Source organism: Accipiter gentilis, chromosome 14, assembly GCF_929443795.1.
Source record: "Accipiter gentilis chromosome 14, bAccGen1.1, whole genome shotgun sequence".
NCBI classification, from domain to species: Eukaryota; Metazoa; Chordata; class Aves; order Accipitriformes; family Accipitridae; genus Astur; species Astur gentilis.
Window position 1 is genome coordinate 18,177,665 of NC_064893.1, and position 22,957 is coordinate 18,200,621.

Genomic DNA, 22,957 nt, shown 5'->3' on the forward strand with positions numbered 1-22,957 from the left:
GAAGGTGTGGGGGCAGGAAGGTACATCGTTTTCCTTGAACCTCAAAGATTTGTGATTTAGGAAAAGGAGAGGGGGCTGACCAGTCACCCAGCTGAGCGGCCAGGCTCAGTACTAGGGAAACACAGAGGATTAGTGGAAAAGATCATCTTCTGAAGCAGCAAACACCCCCACCCCAACATGCATGGAATGAAAGCTTTTGCTCAGAATCAGCGTCTAAAAAGCAGTGTGTGAGCTGTACCTGGTTACTGTAGTCTGGCATCCTCCACATCTGTGTAATGGCTGTTCTCCTGGATGGAAAAGAGAACCAGAAACAGTAAATCACCACGTGTCCCTCCTGCCCTGCCTGGGACACTACGACGCCTCACATGCAGTGACCAGCTGGTACCATGATGTGGGAGAGCTTGCACACTGCTAGCAGTGTCAGGTTGCCCAGTATGGTGGAGGAGTTAAAAAACACACCTGATGTGGACACCGCGTACTGTGGTTTCTGGCAGACACAGTCCCAGGCAAAACCAAAAATTTCCTCTGGCTCCTTATTCTGGAAAGGAATTTCTGCATGGCCAGGTTAAGTCTATGCTCAGCACTTTCATAAAGTTTACTGTGTGTGCTTGCAGAGCTCGTGCCTTGTTGTAGCACTGTGAGAAGTTAACCTGGGAACTAGGAATGGCCCACACCAGGGAACAGGCATTCCCGTGTTACTGGAACTGCCCAATGATGTTAAGGCGCAGTCAGTCGGCAATCGCAAATCATGTACGATGTAATTACTCTGCTGTTGAACACAGGAACTGGTCCCAGTTTGCAGCAGAACTCATCATCCAGAATGATAACACTCATAATATTCATCACTCCAAAGGCCACTATAATAGTGCTGATGTGCTGAACCACTCCCCATGCAACAGTGGTTTTGAAAGCATGGCGTGTGAAAGTCCCCCTTCTGGAGCCATTCTGCAATGCAGTATCATTAAAAGAATTACGTGCTCAGCAGTAGTATTTTATCCATCATCTCCTGCATAGGCCAAATTTTGTGGTGAATATTTCAGAGATAGAAATGGATCCAGGAGAGGTCTGCAGGGGATGCTAGGTTATCTGAAAGGAAAGACAAGGGAGCCCAGTCCCAATCTTGTTAGCAGCAGGCTGGTTTACAGGGCACTGGGGGAGATGATAGATAAACAGATTTTTACCATCATCAGGGAGATCAACAGGGTCTTTGCAGAGACCCTGCAGGGGAAAAGCCTCAGGACTGCAATACATGAAGAAGAGACAGCTGGAGACTACGCTCAAAGGAGCTGTGGATGGAGACTCCCAAGTGAAGGAAGTCTGGAGGCTTGTGACTTCTGGCAACAGAACAAAGGCTCCTTCTCTGCAATTACAGAGCAGGTAGTACCCTGGAAACAGGCTCTTCAGGAAAGCCAGGTGAGATGGTGTGTGCTCTGGGCAAAGGAATAACTCAGATGCACAGGGATTTGCCTTGGAACAGGTGATGAGTCAGCTGAGAGCTTGTGGGTGAGGATCAGGGGACAGACAAACATAGGTGACATCATGGCAGGCATCTGCTACAGACTGCCTGCTATGAAATCTCCTCTGGATGGCTAGAGGAAGCCTCCTGATCTCAGGCCTGATCTCCAGACCTGCCTCCCAGGTCCCTGAGCCTAGTGGCAGAGCCTGTGGGAATGAAGCATTACCTATTTTATCCTTTCTCTGCAGAGCTCCTTTCCTGCCCACCCTCTGAATAGGGCACAAACTCATGTTGGGTGAGGGCCCCCCCTTGTCCTTCTCCCTGTGGGCTGCGGTGTGTATTTTGGACTTGATTTCCCCAGGTGATGCTGAAAACTTTACCAAGGCCAAGCAGAGATTTGTGCGCAAAACCAGGGCAGCCAACTTTGCACTGGAAGTGGGGCTGAAAGGAAGTATTTGCCCAGCTCCCATTGACTTTCAATGGAAATTGTGTGCCTAACTTTCTTGGGGTCTAAAATGCTTCCCCTCACCCAGCTGGGGTTCACACCACTGTGAAGCACCAGTCTGCTTAGCCGTAGTATTTTCACATGAGCTCTGGTTCAGTGAAGTCCCCTACGAACAGGGATGCTTAGGCCTGCTGGTCCCCAGGAGACATCCTACAGTTGTCTAGAGGGTATAGGTGGGACCTAGACCCAAGTCCAATTGGATCTTCCCCACTTGTCACCATGGGGAAGAGGGTCATGGCAGGGAAGCCTCTTTGCTGGGTACTGCACAAACATTGGCAGGTCCGGTTCCTGCCTTGCATAAACTATGTCTTTCCCACTTGTGATGGATGCACTACTCCTGTTTGAACTAACTGGACTTTGGTCCAGGCAGATGCTCAGCAAGTAAGCCTAAACAAAGTTAATCCTATTGTGTGAGGCTGTTGGTGAGAACCCAGCACCAAACTCAAAAAAATGGTTTGGCTGGAGACTGGGCTGATAACTGGCCAGAACTGCATGAACACAGCAGAGAATCTGACTACGAATCAACCACTTCACTCTATAAATATCTGAAGCCATCAGGGTCTGTTGAGCTCTCCCACCGCAGCAGTGGGCTGCGTGACGGGCATCTCCCTTTGAGTAGGGACGCTTCTCAAGGTTACTCCTCAAGGCTGGGATATCCCTTACCTGACGCCAGGTATCAATGGATTGGTAAGTGACATTTTTTGCATGCATGTAACATTTAAGATACGTATAGCAAGCTTACACAATAATCTTTGTATCCCATAGTAAGTGTAGTAGAGTACTGACTACCAATCCAACTGCGCTTATTAACTATTTTACATACCTAAATTTACTGATTAGAACTCAATAAACTAACTACCTGATCAGATCTGAGTGACCTCTGACTCTTCTCCTGCGACACCACTGCCCCTCAGAGCCAAGGGTAGATAATTTTTTTAGGGACCGGTGTGGGTACCATGTCCGTGGACAGCAGGTGGTGAAGGCTATGCCGATGCGTGTAAGCCACAGAGATGTGGGATAAAGGAGTCACTCCCCAGGAACTGGAAAGACTTCAAAACTGTTTGGTGTTGTAAGGTCAGGAGCAAAATACAAAGGATGGCTTTTGTGAGTAGCCTGGCAGTCTTTAAGAGAACATCCTGCAGACGAACTGCAGACATTAACCTGGCCCATGCTGAGCACGTGAGCCTGTCTGACGTTGGCAGTAAAATATTTCTGATCTCAGTGCCACTTCAGGACCAGAGAGTAACAGAAAATAGAGATGGAAGGGAGCTGAAATAGTCATCTTGTTCATCTACTCTTAATGAAGACCAGCTCCTCTTAAATCATTACCAGCAGATGTCTGTCCACTCTGTCTGCTTATCCCCCTAATGGCAGAAACTCCACGGTTTTTTGTTGACAGGCTGTGTGCTGTTCTATCATCATTAGCATTGGCAAGTTTCCTCCTAATTTCTACCATCTGTTTCCCTTGATATAATTCAAACCTGGCCTTCCTTATCCTAATTGACTTAGAGATGGAGGCCAGCTTTTGCCTTTCTTCTTTATAGCGTCTGTTATGATGTCTCCCCTTAATCATCTCTTCTTAGATTTAGCAGAAGTCATGGACTTCAGCTGTGAGGCCCCAGAAACAGAAACAGCCGAAAGACTCTGTTCTGATCCCTCATCCATCATAACTAAGGTGGAGCAGAGCAGAAGAGTACAAACAAGCTGGGAAGCGTTTTGAGTTAGAGGAGCTTTTTGGCCATAGGAATAGTGCCGTGCACGTGCAATGTGGTGCGGTCACCCTAGCGATGAGGAGGTGAGGAAGAAGAAAGCAATGCTGAGCTTCATCCTCACTTCTGCTGCCACCAGTGCTGGGGTGGGGAAGGAGCGGAGCTGTGGCAGGGCACACTCATTACAGGCTCACAGGCTGCCCCGACGTGCTGCAAGCCTCCGTGGGAGAGTTGTGCCAGCCAGCTGGGTTTCCCAGGGCTGTGGTCCTGCAGAATAGGCAGCAAGCAGGCCTGTCCTTCAACCCCAGCACCCTGTTGCCCTTTGCCTGGGTCTGGAGCTGATCCTGTTCTCAGAGGAGTCTTAATTTGGGATAAATGACGGTGCTGCCAGTGGTAATACAGTGCCCTGTATTACCCTTACCATCAGCGTACCCGAGAACAGGGCTCCCATCCAGATGCTTTTCAGGCACAACATTTTCTCACTGGGTTCACTGGGAGTGTCCTTATTCAGGGCAGGACTGACACCAACAGGGCTGATGCGTGCATGACATCAGGCCAGCCATGCTTGTGTGCTGCCCTTGCTGTGGATGTACAGCTTCATGCACAGCAGTTGTGGCTTGCTCAGACCTTATAGCTAGGTTTATGCCATTTGGTGTCCGTCCAGATGAAAGGGCATTGCAAATGCACGTTGTTAGGAAAGTGCAGTTAATATAACATGGCCTGTCTCTGCCACATGTTTCAATCCACCTGAGAATTACTTGGGAGCAGAGCAACTTGTTTTAACCATTAATTAATAGTTGTGAAATCAAGGATAAATGTGGTCCGAATTTCAAGAGACGACCATGCTTCTTCAGTGTCTCCACATGCATTTGCTAGGTCAATGCTTTTGCAAGCAGCAGAACAGCTTGAAAGAACAAGCTGTGAACAATCATGGGATTTAAATACAACAATTTCTTTTGAGGAAGGAAAAACTATCTTTCTGGGGATTTGGTAAGTTCCAGTAAAACTGTGGTCCGTTACTAAACTCCTTTGGCTGGAGGGATGTATTACCCAAACTCTCTTACCATTTCATCTTCACACTCATCCCGTGCGAGACCCTCTTCCTCACCCTCGTCCCCATTCAGCGGCTCCTCCGTGTTGACGTCTGCCTCTGATGCTGTGTCTTCCTGTGAGATTTCGCTTTTGCTGCCATCTGCCTTCTTCCGTACCTCTGTGAGAGCAAGAGCCAAGCCACCAGGATCAGGGGCTGGGGGAGGCAATGTCCAGAGCCTGATAACACTAATCCAAATTCAGATGGTAGGTAAATAATAGATCTAGGGTTTTTTTCTGCAATGGGAAGTTTTGCTGATTTTGAGGAAGCTGCCTGAAAACAACCCTGGAGAGGGCAGAGCAGGTCATTGTTCTGCATCCCTCTGGAGTGAGTGTGGGAGGAAGACAGAATAGAATAGGAATAGAATAATAGAACAAAAAAGCAGACTAAAAGAATACAAACTATATGACAAAAGAAAAAAAAATCTCATCATTTTGAAACCCAATTCTATAATTTGGGGATTTTGGCATGCAATTTTGTCCTGTCATTCTACCCTGGAACCTGGGGGTCAACATTTCACTGTCAGAGCCTGGAAGATGCTCTAAGCTATGATGGTTTCAAGGCCAGCTCTGCAGGGCATTTCACTTGTTGCACATTCTCGGACTGGCCCCGAGGCAACCGTGTGCACCCAACTGACCTGTTGACAGCTTCTGTTCTTCAGCGATCTGCTCCAGTCGGCCCAGGAGAGCATCAATGTTGGATTTGATCTGTGTCAGTTCAGTTTTGATTGTTTGCAGCTCGCTACATTTCACTTGGAGGAAGGAAGGAAAAAAAAAAGGCATTTAGTGCCCCGCAGAGCACCCAAGGTGCTTGCCTCACCTCTGTGCCTGGCCCAAGTCACCTTGCTGAGCAGGTTAAAAAATCAACTAGAAACCCCATGCTAGAAACATACCCCTCACATCCCTGGGGTCAAGGTGGGTGACGCTCACACCTTGCTGCATGGTGTATCTGAGCTTATCTACGCTGGAAGCTGCTGCGGTGAATGGTGTGCAGGGCATCCTGCACAGCTAACAGGGGCTTGGTGGGCTGGCGAGGAGAGGCTGGCTTTGCACGGAGCAGCAATGTGCCCTCCTCCACCACCAGCCCTCCCTGCCCTGCTGCCTGTTACTGCATCGGCAAGGAAAGCTGGGGGGGCTGCTGGTGGTCGTAGGCACCCAAAAAAGCCTGTGTGCCTGTTGTCCAAGCACGTTGTGGAGGCTGGCACCAGGCTTTGGCACACTTAGGTTGTACTTGCACCTTCCCCTGCTGCGTTTGCAGCCTGTTGGCTTCTGAAAGGCCCTCGCTTGGGCTGTTGTTTCCAGATGTTTTTGGTTTTTTTTAAGGTTTTTCCCTGAGAGCATCTGGCCCCATGGGTGAACACCTGGGGATGGGAGGTCCACGTTCACACCAGTCTCCACACCATCCTGCTGCACCCCGTGCAAATACTCACGCTTCAACTTGGCCGAGCTGTTGGCGATGGCAGCCGACCTGGCGAAGAGCTTGACAGGGAGCGTCGCCTTCACGCGCCGGACAAGGGGGATGGTGACCCGCGGCCGCTTCACAGGAACCACCCTGGGCACCGGAGAGACTCGGCCCCGGTACTCGAAGAGCCTGGAGCCAGGGAGGAAGGACGGGGCGGGGGGGCTGAAGCAGCCCGGCAGCACCCCCAGCCCTGCCATGCCGGCCGTCGGGTGTCACAGCCAGAGCCTGAGCAGGGCTGGTGCTGAGCCAGGGCACAGCCTGGCCATCGGACCCCACCGCACTGGGCTGGGCTGGACCGCCCTGCACCCCACCTCGCCTCCCACAGCACGAGCTGTGCTACAGGGAAGACACTGCCCCATAGAAAACTCCTTTGGCTGATGCCTCCCCTGCTCACCTGTCGTAGAAGTCGTCTCTGTAATAGTCATAGTCGAAATCGTAGCCACTGCAGAGACAGTCAGGACAGCACGGGTTAATTAGTGCTGGCAATTTATTATTACTCCCTCATCACCTGCTGAGCCTCCCAGGTCCTTTACTTATTCCATTAGCTGTACTTTTGACTTCTCTGTGCAGCTGGCCAAGGAGGAGGGCTGGTGCCCACTCAGCCATCGCTTCACTGCAGACATTTCTCCCCACCCCAGTCTGTAGGTTTTTAATACACCCGCACATCTTCTTGCTCCACCTTGAGATAACCAGGTTAACACTCTGCCGCCAACATCACCCTGTCTGGTGCGTTCAGCCCCCACCAGATCTTTCTCCCGGGCTCAGCACACCTCCCTGCAGGCCCTTGCAGCTGGGAGGACGAGTGTGCACGTCCTGCCAGGTGGAAGGAGGGCACTTCCCTACCGCCACCCTTGTACGATTTTTTTTTTCATACCATACATAACTGTTAGGGGAGAAGTCAGGAAGAAGGGGATATTTATTAACTTAATGTCTTTGATATTGAAGATGTTTAAACCTCTCTCCTCCCAGCAAGACATTGCCTATGTCCTGTTTTCTTAAGCTTGAACTGCATTTTAACCCAAAGTTGGAGAAATGTATTTCTCACTCCCTGGAGACCCAGTAACACGCTTTCTCTCTTGCTGCAGCTAGTTTTTCACAAGGCAATGCAAACCAGTGGTTAGAGCGGGCAATCACAGCTCTTCAGAGACAAGACCCACGCTGGTGCTGCCTGATGCCCTGGCACACTCTCAGCAGCGGGGAAGAGCAACGCTGTTGAATGTACCAGCTACCCCCGGCTAAACACAGCGTCTGGTTCCCTTGTGTGCTGCTGGCTGAATTACTGCTGGTTAAATGACAGTTATGTTGATGTTCCCTCCTCTCTGCTTTGAACAAAGAGAATGGTTATTGCAGCCTTTGAAAGCAAAGAGTCTGTCCTGCATCATGAAACCGTTTGAAGAGGCTTATAAAAAAAGATAATCTAATGGGAAGAAAGAGAGTGACGGGGAGAGGGAAGGAATCTGAGCCAGGAGAAACTGGGGCATGGGGAGAGGGAAGGCTGAGTGCTCAAGTACATAGCTGAGAGTAAATTTGGTGTCCTGCATCTTAGGCAAGAAGTGACAAGAATGTGTGGCTGGCCAGGACAGCCAGTGGGAAGCATGGTTTGGACCAGAAATTCCAGGCTTTATCCAGGACACCGGTCCTGCCTATGCTGGCACTGGGCTTCCCACCCAATGTTTAGTTTCAGTAACTGTCTGGTTTCTTAAACGTTTTTTTTTCCATGCTCCTTGGATGATCCTTGGGTTCCCCAGAAGCCTGTGGCGGCATGTGGAGACTCAGCCTATGCCTCGGGGGGGACTCAAAGCACATGCTGGATGGTTGGAGACACGAGGGCTCCTTTGGGGCCAAAGACAGTTGGGAAAGGTAATTCCTACCACATCAGCTCTTGCTGGAATATAACCAGCCTGTTCGTATGGCTGAGGAGATGGGCAGTATGGAACAAGGAATGTATTTTCATGGAGATTTTCATGACTGGTAACTTGATTTTTGTTCTAACCTGGGATGAAACCTGGAAATACAGAAAATCTCCAAGAAAATAGCCCCCCTCAGCCTGCCAATCTATTTTGATCACCAAGGATGTTTGGCTCCCATTCTATTTGAATCCAATAAACACAGAATACGATCAAAATAGGAAGTCATTTGAAAGGAAAATTGAACTAGGATGCTTCTACACTGTTAGACTCCCCCTCTTCATTATTTTTTTTTTGCTTAGATGCAACTTAAATGAAATTGCTGCAATTTTTTAGTATTTGTCAATCCTGACAGACTCTGGTGAACTGCTTCTGGCTAGCTCCAGCAGCAGAGCTGGAGCCAATGTTCTCTGTAGCCACAGGCAAGAGGAGACAGCGGCATCTCTCTGCTGCTCAAGGACTCCAAGTGGGCTGAAGCAGTGTCTTTATTCACTGGAAAAACTCCCTCCATGGGCTGTTGCTCTTGCTGGGAATCTCGCTGTGGCTTGGGGACCATTAGGCAGCTTTAGACCATTTTCTCACAAACAAAACAAAGCTTGGGGGAATTTGGCAAAATTTTGAAATGCCCACACTCCTTTCTTCTCACCCTATTCATACTCCTGGTCTGAGCCGGCTTTTCCTCCAAGCCTTCACTCCCTGGTGGGAGCCCTGTTGGTAGAGCTGTGGACACTGTGGGCTCAGCACGTGGCCAGCTCCATGGACAGATGGGGATGGAGAGGAGCTGCAGCTCTTACCCCATCGCATGGCTGCTGCCTGCTGCCGTCAGCCCTGTCCTGGGCAAAGCCTTGCTTCTAGGAATAAGGAACGAAGGCTCAAAGGGGGTGGGTGCCCTCCATCTCCATCACCGACCCTGCCCTGCAGGGTTTGGGCACATCCGCCTCACTCCTGGGCTCAGCTCCAGCACCACCAGGACGAAGCTGAGCCTCAAGTACCTGTAGATTCAACCTGGTGTGGACCAGAGGAGGATGGATAAGCCTAAAACCTCAGGTGAAGTCCTAAGCCTTTCTCAAGACTAGTCAAAACAGCAGTTTGGTATATGAAGTGGCTAACAAACACTGTAAATGTTATTACGCTATTTGCAATAGGCAATGTGTGAGCAAAGCTGGGCAGCCTTGCATTTTTCTGGTGGAAATCACTACTGGTCCGTTTTTGCAGCTTGTTTACAGAGGCAGTGGAGCTGGCTTATGACATGCTTGACCTGCAGGGCAGTGGGTCCAAGAGCATCTACTACTATTTGTGGGTGAAAAGCAAGAGGCTGTGTGGGGGGTACCCCTGCCCTGGCTCTGAATCCTCAGGGGAATCCTCAGGGGATTTGACACTTCCACCCATTTGAAAAGGAATTAGGGGCATAATTATCCTGGGGAGCTGGTCCCGACTTCCCCAAAACAGTGGGATTCATCTCACTTGGCTTCAGACACTGGAATGTAGAGATAAATCCAAGCCAGGGGAGAGGCAGTTCCAGGTCATGGTACATCACATCCAAAGGCAGACATCTAAAATACTGTCAGGTGAAGAACTGGTTTTTATCCAGCAAGCATAAAGGGAGTCCAGACAATCAGACCACATGAAAGCCTTGACAGCATAGAGGGCTGAACTCACATGAGATGAATCCACCCTTTGACTCAGTGTGGTGCAGGACAGCAAATACTCTGAACTCAGCCTCTGGCAGTACTGCTTTCATTACCTGCTAACCATGAGACAGCCCTCAAGGAAGGCAGCAGGCTGAAATAGGGGATTTTGAAAGTCTGTGACTGTATGACCCCATTGTAACATGCCAGTAAGGCCATGGCTTAACAGATGATGCCAGGGAGGCAGTGGCTGGATGCTTTTACCAGCATCCTAGGAAGTCAGGCATTGAGCAAAAGGCAGGTCTTCCAACATTAATGCAAGAAAAAAAGCTAGTAAAGTGAGTACCTTAGCATGGGTGATTTATCTGGACACTGTGTGCCTGAAAATTTCACTGCATGTAGGATAAACCTTCCTGAGACTGATGAATCAATTTTCAGTGATCTGGCAGGCCTTCCTTTGTGTACAGGAATAATTTTTGCCATTTTTCAATCAGTTGGTGACATGGTGCCCTTTAAAAATAAGGCAGGGACAATCAGTGAGAGGCAGCAGAAGGCGGTAAGGCTGCATTGAGTAACATGATGCTTCCATCTCCTGATGCATTTCTTCTGCTTCGTTTTTCTTTAGTAATTAAATAACATTTATTAATGACTCACAAAGGTTCAAAATCCAAATAGTCATAAATGAAGGGCAATTGTTTGTATGTGCTGCCTTTACATTACATTTGTGGTGCCATTTCTGAGCGTGTACCTGAATAGCAAATGTACGTTTGAGCAGCTGTGCTTTTAATTACCGGCTGACAGCCCTGCACTGATAATCACAAGTGACACGTCGTGCTCAGCTCCCATCCTTCTACTAATGGTTGCACAACCTTAATTACTGCAGCAGCAGAAATAATACCCACTGGAAAGCTACTTGGAAAATCTGGTGTTGATCACACAGTGAGCTTTCATGATCTTGTGTATCTGGTGTGAGATTCCTTCCTCCTGCAAATAGCCAAGGTAGTGAGAAGGTGGGAGAAAAATGTGGGAAGGGAGCCTGTCATTTCCAAGGCGCTGGGGCTGCAGTGGGGCCGCTGTAGGCTGGGAGAGTGTGCACATCCTTACTGCCAGTGCTGGGTCTGCTGGTTTGGTACCGTGGCTCGCCTCCTCCTCTGCCCTGTGGTTGTTTCTCAGCCCTGTCTGTGTGGATTTGGCACCAGGGCTTGCCGGGGTGTCACTGCTCCCAGCACCGCTTCTGAGACGGGGGAGCAGTAGATCTGTTTGGAGATGGGTTGACACCAGCTTTCTGCAGGGATAGTAATGGGTATAACAGGGGATGCGAATGCCAGCTGAGCTGGAAGGACACTGTCCACTTGCATCTGTAGACTGTGAAAGTAAGTCAGCAGTGGTTTGTGTCTGTCACCATTTCAGAGGCAGTTCCTTGGGCCACTGAGCTGCCAGACACTTGGTTGCTCTTGCAGTTCTTGCTTAGGTTGTGCTCACTGTCCTTTTGGCTACAGAGCAACATTAGCGCCAGCATTTCAGAGAAGGGCGGAGATTTGTGCGTCCAAAGGTCAAGTGCAGCACTGGCAGATCCCCCTGTCCTTGGGCAAACCCACCTTCCCTTCCCACCCCACAGCAACAAGCAGCCAACTCACAGCCCAGCAGGATCACTGGCACTGACCCAAATGCGGCCCAAAATGCCCCAGGAAATCCTGTCCAGACATTTGCTATGCAGGCAAAAAAAGTGTGGCCAGAAGGCAAAAAGTTTTGCGACACAGTATGTGAATACCTGGGGGACATGGTCAAAATACAAGTTCATCTTCCAGCCACCCTCACTAACTCATCCGCAGTATCTCTAGGCACGTCCGTGTTCAGCAGCAGTGGCCAGGGTGCCAGGCAGGAGCACCCAGGGGACTTCCCATGTGCAAAGGGATGCTCTGGCAAATGCCAGATGCAGAGGGAGGGAGGCTCTGAAGATCCAGAGAGAGCGGTGGAGAGCAGAGATAGATGACAGCAAGGTTTATATTAACTGAAGGTCCCTCTTGTGGAGACACCTGAGAAAATTTATGATGGCATGGACCTGTGTGTATGTTTTACCTATTGGAGGTAGATGAGAGGCTACATCTCACCCAGATACCCCCATGGCTAGTGGATCAGGTAAGACTGTCAAGATTGTTGCCTCCTCTTTGTCCAAAAAGAGATTTCCCTTCCCCCGACCCTCTCATACAGACTTGGAGTGAGGCAAAGTAAAACCCAAGCTTTGAAAAAATAATCTTCTGTGTTTAACACAGCACTTCTATAAATTATAGTGCTGTGATTTTTGAAGTCTAACATTTAGAAAAATTTATGATGGTTAGAGAAGCTATAACCATGGCTCACTGCAAACCTGGATTCCCTGCTTTCTGTGAGATATCGTAAGTTCTGCTAGTCCAGATGGCAAAGTTTAAATCTGACAGCCAATCTGGGATGAAATATTGCCGAAGCTCAGAGCAACGTAGTTCTCTGGCCCATATTTTAGCATATCCATATTTGTGGGAGGAAGAAAACATCTCTTGTTCGCTCTCTCTTCATCTACATGGCAGCCTGGAAGTCTGAAATATCGGTCATTTCAACAGAAATGTATTAGCAGTCAAGGCATGGAAAAATAGTAAATGAAATGCTCTTTATTGCAATATGTACGGAATGAATTGATTTGCATTATGGCTACCAGGACCATGGAAGTCGTGTGTGTACAGCTGAATAGAAAGATTTGTCATCTCTATTCACATATATCAGCGTGAGTAACACAGAGTCTACTTCCCCTCAACTGGTGTCCCCTGTGAATCCAGACGGCCAAGTTCTGGTGAAGGTCCAAGCTGGCCCAGGGTGGGAGGAAAAATTTGCCTGGTGAAAGCTGCAAAGAGTGAGCTCAGCTGAGAGACTCAATGAAGGTCTCAACAGATGCCTTGCGGGTGGTGGCGGGAAGGTTGTTGAAGCTCTGGTGGGTTTGCCTATGCCAGAAGAGCGTTGCCACCACTGAGGTTTGCCATTTCGTAGCATGCCGGTGTTGGACTGTGTGGCTGAGTCTGAATCATAGGTTTTTTTATTTCTCTTCATCCCTCTCACTTTTTTTTTCTTTTTTTGTAGAAAAAGTACAGCTTTCTCATGATTTCCTTTTTTATTACACTCACCTATAAGCCTGATACTGATTTTAGTTTTTTCTTCCCAACATCACACCTTCTAAATCCTGCCTCAGTGCCCCAGTCTCCATACCATGAGACTGGTGTAAGAATAATGAGAATTTATAAATAAGACACGTTTTGGGATCTTGTTGTTTGGTTTTGGATTCTTGAACCTGCAGGGTACTCTCCAAATACCTTTTCAAGTTTTCCCTTCTGCAACCGCAGGAGCAAGAACTTAATGAGTTTCTCCCATATTCCCATGACTCCAGATGCTGGGGTTTAAATGAAAATCCTCACTTCTCGTGAAAATCACAATAAAGTCTCTAGAGCTGGCACCAGCGGCACTGAAGGCTCACTCTGACATCTGTAACGTGCTATGTATCCCACAGACCTCACATCCCACTTGTCCCTCCTGTTCCCTTGATCCCTTGGTCACTGCTCCACAGCACGGGCTCCCTTGGGGCTTTCCCAGGCACCTCCTTGGTCCACCTCCATTTGTTGCCCCAAGGGTTTCCCACTTTCTTCCTTTCTTCTCTCCCTTTCCCTGTCATTCTTCTCTTGCCCTTCTCTCCAGCACCTTTCCCTAAATTATCCCTGGTCTCTTTTCTCCCCCAACACCCAGCATGCATCACTGTGCCCCATTCCTACTCCCCAGCTGGGGGAGCTGGGGCTGGAGAGGAGTGCTCCTTTTGGTACACCTCTTTCAAGACCTCCGATATGGTTAAAGCAGGTGCTGCCCGCCTTTCTCCAATGATCTCCAGGTCCAACACTTTTCACAGGTTGGACCATGCCCAGGCAGAGTCCCCCAATGCCATGGGCATCGCCCAAGCCTGGGTGTGCCACTGACACCTCTTGCTGGCTCTCCTCCCTGCAGCCTAGCACTGAGGGGCATTGCAAAGGCCAGGAAGCCCATGGGAGGAGAAGATCTGAATGTGCAGCAGCAGCCCAAGGCTGCCTGGGGTAGTGGCCAGGGAGGTTGGGGCAGCAGCCTTGGGGGGTACGAAAATCAGCCCCAGCCAGAAGGCAAATACCAGCCTGGAGACCTCGCTGCAGGGAGGTGGCACGGTGGAGACCTACCTGTACAACGCGGAGGCTGCTCTCTTCAGCCCTTTAGGTCTGTTGGGTTTAGGTTCCCCGGCCATGTTGATATCTGCAAGGAATGGACACGCAGCTGTGACACAGCACGTCCACGCTCACCAGCAGCCAGACCCAACCATGGAGCATGAGGGGCTGTGCACAGCCCTGCCATCAGCAGAAACAAACTCCTCCGCACCTCCCACCTCATTTCCACCTACTTTTAGCATGTTTGGTGTTCTGCTGAGCCCTCACAAGAAGGCAAATATATTCTTGTACTTGGTAAGCCCCTTTCTTTTCCTCTACAAAGCTACTAACCATTTATTTTTGAGGTCAACACCCTGCACGTGGTCTAACCCCCCCCCCCCCTCCCCAAATCTGGGATAGGCTTCTCAGGAAAACATGGTGCTGTTATGACAAGGCATGGACAATATATAAAACTGCTGCATGCTGCTAATTGCTAACAATTTATCCCTTGCTCCTTCTAGAACAAAAATCAATGCTAAGCATGAGCCAGCTGGGCATCACTGTGGACTGGGCTGTACTAAAAACTGCATGGGGTGCAGGTATATGCCTGCAGCCACTCCAGCTGATCTTGGAGGAGCATCTTCTTATCAGGGGAGGTGAGAATAAGCTCTTCTAATCCACTAAGGAAATTTCTCTCCTTGGCCTTGGTGCCAAACATGCTTCTGATGTCAGAATAAAGTGATACAGCCAATTTCACGGAGGCTGCCGAGGGCCTGGCAATCCAACGCTGAGTGTGGCCCCAGAACTGCAGAAAGGTGAGCTATTGGGAGCATGAAGCCTCACCTTCTCTTCATTTCTTGGCCTAGGAGTGAGCAAATTCCCTGCTGGCTTCTCCAAACAGCCCCAAACTCTTTCTGTTCTTCAGGTCCTTTCTGTCTAAATAGGTGTCAGACCTCTGGGCGTGCCAGATCTGAGGCAAGCAAGACAGGATTTCCTTACGTAGAACAAAAGCACCATTTGCATGGGGCTGCCTCACAGCATTGGAACAGGTCCTTGTGCTAAGCTGGTGGCACAAGTTGCAGGCTCTGCGGTGCAGGTGGACTTGAAGATCTCCATCTGGGGCTCAGGGTTCATGGATATGTGACTGCAAACTGGGATATTTAAGTTCTCACCTCTTCAGGACTTCCAGGATATGCCATGAAACTCAGCAGGTGTAAGCTTACTAACTGTTGCTTTTTTCATGCTGCATGAAGGGACTTTATGGATCATTTTGCAAGCTCTTTATTTTGATGGTGAGTAGACCAGCTTGTCCACATTTCTCCAAAGTGAACAGTCTGCTGACTTAATTATTAACCAAGAAAATCATCTTCAGGAGCACAAGAAAGCTGCAGCACTGCTGAAACAACCTGAGCAGGAGTAGAGGCTGCACACGTGGGACACAGCTCCAAAGGAGCACGGACCTGCTCCCACTGCCCAAATGTCTTGCTGTGGAATTCCTTGGACTGCCTTTTAGGGTCTAGCAAGAGACATCATTCCTACTGAAGCTGGAGCTTAGCCTATTTATAAGCTTGCATAACAAGTATGGTATTAGGGTATTGCTTGGCCATTACATTGAATGTTCCTCTTGAGGCATATTCAGATCAGAGCATGTTTTCTTTGCTGCCTTTCACCCTCCATCCTCCCATACTCAACTGCTAAAGGGGAATGCAGAAGAGCGCTGAGCCTGAATGCTAGCAAGGACGCGCATGGCCACAGGACAGGTCCATGGACAACTGCTGCCAGTGTGAACATTATGCATGTGGTTGCCTTTCTGAGTCTGTTGAGCAATGCAATGCTTCTGGCAATGCTGTTTGCTGTAAAGGAGGAGAGGAATAAATTCTTCCTTGGTGCATCCCCAAGCACATCCGTGCTCAGCTCCAGTTCCCTTGTGAACCCTTTTTGCTGTCAGGGTGCATCTTGCCAGCTGCCAGTCACTTTTCTTGCAAAACGGAGAGCTAATGACAGCACCATGCTGATTAATACCCTTCAAGGGAGATGCAATGAAAGCCCAATGGTGGATAATGACAACAATTAGCTCAATTTGCTGGTATGCGCTGCTAGAAATAGCACTGCAGAGCCTTCATCGGTGCATGCAGAGAGACCATGAGATTTATACTTTCAACCTGTAGTGGTGATGGACAATGACCCTCAGGATTCCCTTGATAGTGAACAAGGAGAGACAAGTGCTCAGCATGCACCTCAGCCTGGGCAGATTTTGCATCTCATTCCCATTCTGGCTCCCTCCTCTGCATCACTGAATCTATCTACCCACCCCAAGGCAGTATCTATTCCTCCTGCTCATATCCAGGCACCTTTGCCCACACTAAATGGGGAGGCTGCGCTTTGTCTAGCCTACATGGTAGGATCAAGTTATGGTGTGGATCCAGCTTCCAGTGCAGAGCTCCCCCACTGGAATGGTAATTGCCTTCTGCAACAACCAGGGTGTCTGGGAGCCTCTGGAGAAAGCACAGAGGCTGCTAGGACCTGCGGGGCAGAGCAGTCCATCTCCTAGCACAGGATGGGCTACAGCTGTTGTTTCAAACACCTCTGTTTCGTGATGCATTCAGTATCTTGCTGATCAATTAAAAAGCGAGTTTGGTTGTTTGCATAGCTGACGACAAAGGAAGAAGAAAAAAGAAAAAATGGAAGACATGCTATTAGACCACTTAGCCTGAGAGCTGACCTTAGCTAAAGGATGTGAGCTAGAAAGATGCTTGCTTTGCCCATTCATTCTGGTATGTGCTGGAAAATGTCACCTGCAAAGCATCACTGGCACTTGGGAGCAGATGAAGGGCTGAACCCTCCTGCCACCACCGGCACATGTAACTGTCCCAGGGCAGCGCAGCCAGCTGTGCTCCTGGAGGGGACAAGTACCACTGAGAGCTGGAGTTGTTCACTTAAGGGTCTCTGCAAGGATCAGCTTTTCCATGATCTATTAGAAGGACACGGAAGAACCTTGACGGATGCTGGGGGAGATATGAGATCCTTAAACCACATGCCCACTCAGATGAGAGGCAGGCACAGCACTAATGTCACATGCAAAACTATGATGCTTTCCCATTTCTTAAATGATGGTGCAAGTTCTCTTTCCCAGCTGAACAGCTGAGGCAGCAAAGGCAGTTTCACTCAAACTGTGCCATGCAGGGCTGCTACAACTGTGTCATTACAGCGAATGCTTGCCGTGCAGGAGTGGCTCTGGATTCGGGCAGGGATGCAGTCCTGGTGAGTGACTACCTGCTGGCACTGGGGACAGGCTGCCTTGCACTGGGACAACAAGCTGCTGTCCCTGAGCAGGCTGGGGGTACTTTGCCCCTACGCTTGTCACCGTCTTGAGGCATGCTGCCCCACTGTGCTCCCCATAAGCTCCTGCCACACCAAACACAGACATTTGCCTGGCAGTCGTGGTTTGCAGCTCTTCCGCAGGATCGCGTGGCTGCATCCTGCTAAAGTTACCAGCTGGAGCTGCCAGGGCAGAAAGCAACCTACCTTCCTGCTGCCCACCTGAGGAGGAAGATTCTGTCATCACCTCGAAGGACCCCCCCAAAACCCTGCCCATGAACAGAAGCAGGGACCGTCTCTTCAGCAACGTGCCTGCCATTTCCCCTGCTGGACCCATCCTGTCCTTCCTCTCCACATTCTTATGTGACCATCACCTCCTCTTTTTTAGGGGGAGGACTTTCTACCTTGTTTTGTGCAAAGACATTTTCTAACCACATTGTTCAGCTCTTCTTCTCTGCTGGATTCTCCTGAAAGGGGAATATCCCTGTGTTTATATTGGTTCATGAACAGCAAAAGAAAGCCTGCTGAGCTCTTCTACGCTAAGACTGGCCTATGAAAGGAAGGCAGATGAAAGGGAGCTAAATTTGCACCTCCTCCAGTACATGTAAAGGACTTGCAGCTATAATACAGTCCTTTTGTCTTGTTGGCATGCCAGACCTCTGGGACCAGCACAGAGAGGACAGTAAGAAGTTCCTATCATGGTAAACCTTTCATCTCTCCAGCTAAGTGGGCAAGTGTTGCCTGTGTCTTAGCTGCATCTCCTGTATCTGTCTGGAGCATCGCAATGAGCTCCTTTGCTCCCCAAGGCCCTCTATGTCATATCTACAGACTCTGCATGTGTGCGCAATGCCTGGGCTGGAAGTGTCCCTGGCACACTGCGCTTTGCCTCAGTCTGCAGCTCCGCTCTCTGGACCGCAAGAGAAAAGAAGTTTCTCATATTTGAATAAACCATGGCTGGAAACAGCACACTGTCTTAAAGATCAGATCTAGCATGCAACTTTTTATTTCAGACTGCTGTGCCAGAAGCAGGGCGGGAATGAGCTGCAAATCGCTCTCCTGCATGCTCAATGACCACTGCCTGCAGCAGGCTTGGAAGTAACAATTTTTCATTAAAAATACTGTCTCCAGTTCCAATTCTCAACTTAGAGCTGGTGACAAGAGCTTCTCAGCATGTGACACTTCAGAGCAATCTGCAAAATAAGGATGCAGCTGGGAGCAGCTGGGGTGGTTTTGTTTGTTATTTCTTACCACACAGCAGTGCAGATGAGAGCCTTCCCTGTGTCTATGGGGGAAGTTATCTCATTTAACATCAGCTGGCTAAGGTTAGTCTGAGCTAGTCTGAGTTAGACTATCACCTGTCTTGACAGGCAAAGGGTAAGGCCTGGTCCAGAAAGGGAACCAGGCAATGTCTTTTCCCATACTTGTTTTTCCACACCAGATCAAGGACAAAGACAAGCGATGATTCAGAACTGTGTTTTAGCTTCTACAATCACAGCTCATAACATGATTTTTTTGACCCACAATGTCACAGCCCTGAGGGTACCGATACACCTAAATGGCCATGATGAGCCTCACTTCTGACCCCTACCCACACGGGACCTGGCAGCCTTCAGCCCCTGTCTTGTAGGAGCGCTGGTCTCCAGCCCTGTCACAGTCATGCCTGTGTCTGGCCATGGACCCTGCTGATCCTGTCCCATTGGCTGACTTCCCAGCCTGGCCCCAGACCTGCCTTGTCACTAGGGACCTGCTCGGTCATCACTGGGTTGTGTCTCACCTGCTCACCATCATTGGACCTGACCCTGATCTGCAGATCAATGTCCCAGTTTGACCTTGGACTGGCCATCCCTGGACCAGCCCCTATGGAGCAAGCAACCTGTGTTTTACCTGGACACCCAAAATGGCTGAAGAAACTACTTACCCAGTGTCTGGCCAGCAAGCACACGCCCGTTCTCGCCCAGGACAGCAGCACGCGCGTGCCTCTCGTTGGAGTACTGTACGAAGGCATAGCCCTTGTGAACGGAGCAGCCCACCACTCGGCCGTACTTGGAGAAAATGGTCTCCACATCTGACTTCTTGACCACGGCTGTGTTGAGATTGCCAATGAAGACTCTGGAGTTGATGGACTTGGGGTCATTCTTGTTCGTGATGTTGCTTGTCTGCACCTTCAATGACATCTTGAACACCTGAATGAAGAAATGGGGAGTCAGGAAGGTGTGCAAGGGAATTGCCAGAGTCGTACAAAAAGAGGTGCGGGATATAAATCTCCCAGCAAGCCTGGAGCGAGGGAACCAGTTCCTCAACTTCAACTAGTCAGGACTTGGGGGGGATCCCATCTCCGGAGAGCCCCCGTGTGTTGGGGAGGCGACTGTCACAGCCAGCGCAAAATTCTTGCTGGAAACCTATTTATCAGGCTGACACTCTGGGTGTAAGCTGGTTGCTTTTAGAGGACAAACCAAAATTTAAATAAATTTTACATCCAAGTAAAAGCTTTAATGCTATTATAAAAAAACCCCTTTTACTTCTCTGTACTTAATTACAATTCAAAGGACTGCTCTTTTTAAAGCAATTTGCATTCAGCACCTTTGTTCATGCCCACCTTTCTGGGCTTTCCCCTGCTGAGCACCTCCCAGCAAAGGCCAGCTCTCACTACACACAGGGACAGCCTTGTCCCTGCGGGTCCACACCTGCAGCTGGAAGAGGGTTTGAGTTGTCTGGATGCAAATGAAGAGATTTAAGTGGTGAAGCAGTCCATGTGCTCCTATCTATCTGCACTCTGCTGCCTGCATGCGCATTTTACACGCTGGGCTTTGAGCTGAATTTTGTGCAAACACGAGGTGTCACTGTTAGCTTGGAAATCACTAAGCCATCAGCCAGATCAGCTGGAAGCCACTCCAACCTGCTTCCTACGGCTGCAAGGTGTGATACTCCCAGGTTTCTTGCCTGGGGTATTTCACGGGCAGCCCCTGAGAACAGGCTTTGCCTCTGAGGACTAAGAGGACCAAGGGACAGGGATGGAAATTGTGTGAAATCAAAGCTGGTCTGGCTGCCTATCAGGCTGCCTGCTCACATTTCTGCAGCAAAAACTCCAGCTGTCCAAAGACATCAGTTTGATTTTCATCTTCCAGAAACAGAGGGGATGCATTGGGATTGCTATTGTGTACTGAATACATAGTGTGTGGTTTTTCACCTGGGAAAAGTCAGCTCAGAGCTATGGAAGGTATTTTATGATGCATGTTGAGGCACTGCTCTTTCCCAGCCACTTCCAGCAGCACCCACAGATACTCCCAGCACCTGGAGCAATGCCACCAGGGTGTCCACAACTCCAGGTGGTCACTGAGCCTGGCACAGGGGACGCACTGCTACCACAGGGCCATCGTGTCCCCTCCCTGGTAGACCCCAGCATCTACCCTGGCACTGGGCAAAGCTGAAGCACTGCCTGGCTTTGGGGTTTTGGCTCTCCGGGCTCAAAGCCCAAGTTTGCCTGAGCAGCTTGGTCCAAGGTGGGGACAGCAGCAGCTGCATGGGTGCAGCTCCTGTGGACCTGCTCATTCTGCTCCCCAAGTCCTGGCAGGCTCTGCTTGCCCGCAGCTCAGCTTAGGCCTGAGACACTGACACCGGCAGCATGTGATGCTCTGGCTTTGCCAAGCCCTGAAACACACAGTTAAGTCTTCCCTACACTCCTCACTAGGCAGGCAGAGCCTGGGAAAAAGCCGTAACATTTTCTGGCATGCTTTTTGGTTGCACCCAAGACTTTAAAAAAATTCAAGTCCTCCTTCTTCCCTGTCTTCTCCTGCACAGCACTTCACCACAGGGCATGAAATCTCTGGTTGCTTCTATCTCCTCTTAAACCTGTTAGGAGGGATAACTTCACCTATCTCAACCCTTTGCCAGGTGAGCCCCATTTTGGCTCCGTGTGTGACGATGTCCTTCTGAGCTACCAGATCCTTGGCATACCCAGCGGGGGCTGCTCCTGTCCATAGTCCCATTTTGCCTAAGGGTACTTCTACCCCTACAGACAAACATCAATGCATTAGGGCTCACTGCCACTGGCTCTGTACCTCCAGGATGTGAAACTTCAGTCCAGCATGGAGGTAAAGAGGCAACAGAGGAGACTCACCCAGCCCCACACATAGATGGTGCTTGCAGCCTGGCCCGGGGAGACATGGAGTGTTTTAACACCGATTGCAATCAATGAGCTCTGAACAGACAAGCTGTGATTTGCAGACCTTTGCCTTTTTAATTCTGAGAGCACAAAGGACTGGACACTCAATTCCTTTCATCATTTAAAGCCAGACCATACAGAGCATTGGAGATACCTGGCAAGGCTGATCCTCTACACGGAGCAGGGGGAGGATGCGATGGCACAATAAATCTTGTCCGGCTCTAACCCCTGTGACTCTATTAACCTACCACTGAGGCTGGAAATTATCTACCTGCTAAATCCAATCAAAAAAAAGTTAGACTTTGTCTGTCTGGCTCATTATGTTTTTCCTTTCACCCTTATGGATTAAAAGAGCCAGAGACTTTTGTTTTATTACTTTGTTGTGGTTTAACCCCAGCCAGCAACTAAGCACCACGCAGCCACCCCCGCCCCCAGTGGGATGGGGGAGAAAATCGGGAAAAGAAGTAAAACTTGTGGGTTGAGATAAGAACAGTTTAATAGAACAGAAAAGAAGAAACTAACAATGATAACGATAACACTAATAAAATGACAACAGTAGTAATAAAAGGATTGGAATGTACAAATGATGCGCAGGGCAATTGCTCACCACCCACCAACAGACACCCAGCTAGTCCCTGAGTGGCGATTCCCTGCACCCACTTCCCAGTTCCTATACTAAATGGGACATCCCATGGTATGGAATACCCTGTTGGCCAGTTTGGGTCAGGTGCCCTGGCTCTGTCCTGTGCCAACTTCTTGTGCCCCTCCAGCTTTCTTGCTGGCTGGGCATGAAAAGCTGAAAAATCCTTGACTTTAGTCTAAACACTACTTAGCAACAACTGAAAACATCAGTGTTATCAACATTCTTCGCATTCTGAACTCAAAACATAGCACTGTACCACCTACTGGGAAGACAGTTAACTCTATGCCAGCTGAAACCAGGACATACTTGAAAAACAATTCCTGGCAGACACAGTGTTCCTAAAAACACTGGAAAAAATAACCTAAGGACAGGACTTTTAAAGGCATCTAAGTGAATTAAATTCTCTTTGGCAAGTGGTGCCCAACCTCTTCTGTTTGCCTCAAGTTCCAACCTATATAATAACAGTTTGTTTAATGCTATCTATTTTAACGTATTTTTGCAGTGCAGTCTGGAAAAGGTTCACAAAGAAAACTGTCCCCATTCCTGGTGCAGAGGTGGGGAAACAGAGGAAGAGCCAAGGCTGTTTTCAGCTGTTTTGTCACTTCGGGTACCCAGCTTGAGCCTCAAGGACTCATTTTGCAGAAATCCTGAATATCTGCACAAAGCCCGGCTGGAGGCTGCTCCAGGATGGCCAGTCCCCAGGGAATCTCCATCCTAAACCCGCAGGGACTGGCTGAGGCTCTGTGGGACCTTCAGAGAGCCTGCACACGTGTAGGGTATCTGTAGCCAGGCAGCCCTGGATGGTCTTGCTACCCAAGGACACATCTGACCTGTTGTGAACCCGTGGCTCTGCCTGTCCTAGGGTTTCAGTGATGTTGCAGGACAGTGACTTCA

General features: G+C 49.4%; 1 protein-coding gene across 1 annotated transcript in view; it reads right to left on the minus strand.

Annotated features, from left to right (window-relative positions):
* The window catches only part of RALY (RALY heterogeneous nuclear ribonucleoprotein), a 139,275-nt gene that overhangs the window by 1,833 nt on the left and 114,485 nt on the right, over positions 1–22,957 (minus strand). The window contains exons 3-9 of the mRNA XM_049817597.1: positions 19,177–19,441; positions 13,977–14,049; positions 6,616–6,663; positions 6,190–6,350; positions 5,398–5,511; positions 4,735–4,880; positions 239–287 (exon numbers count right to left, since the gene is read on the minus strand). Coding sequence (XP_049673554.1) covers positions 243–287; positions 4,735–4,880; positions 5,398–5,511; positions 6,190–6,350; positions 6,616–6,663; positions 13,977–14,049; positions 19,177–19,432 — 843 coding nt within the window. The 5' untranslated portion in view covers positions 19,433–19,441 and the 3' untranslated portion in view covers positions 239–242. The remainder of the gene's footprint in view (positions 1–238; positions 288–4,734; positions 4,881–5,397; positions 5,512–6,189; positions 6,351–6,615; positions 6,664–13,976; positions 14,050–19,176; positions 19,442–22,957) is intronic.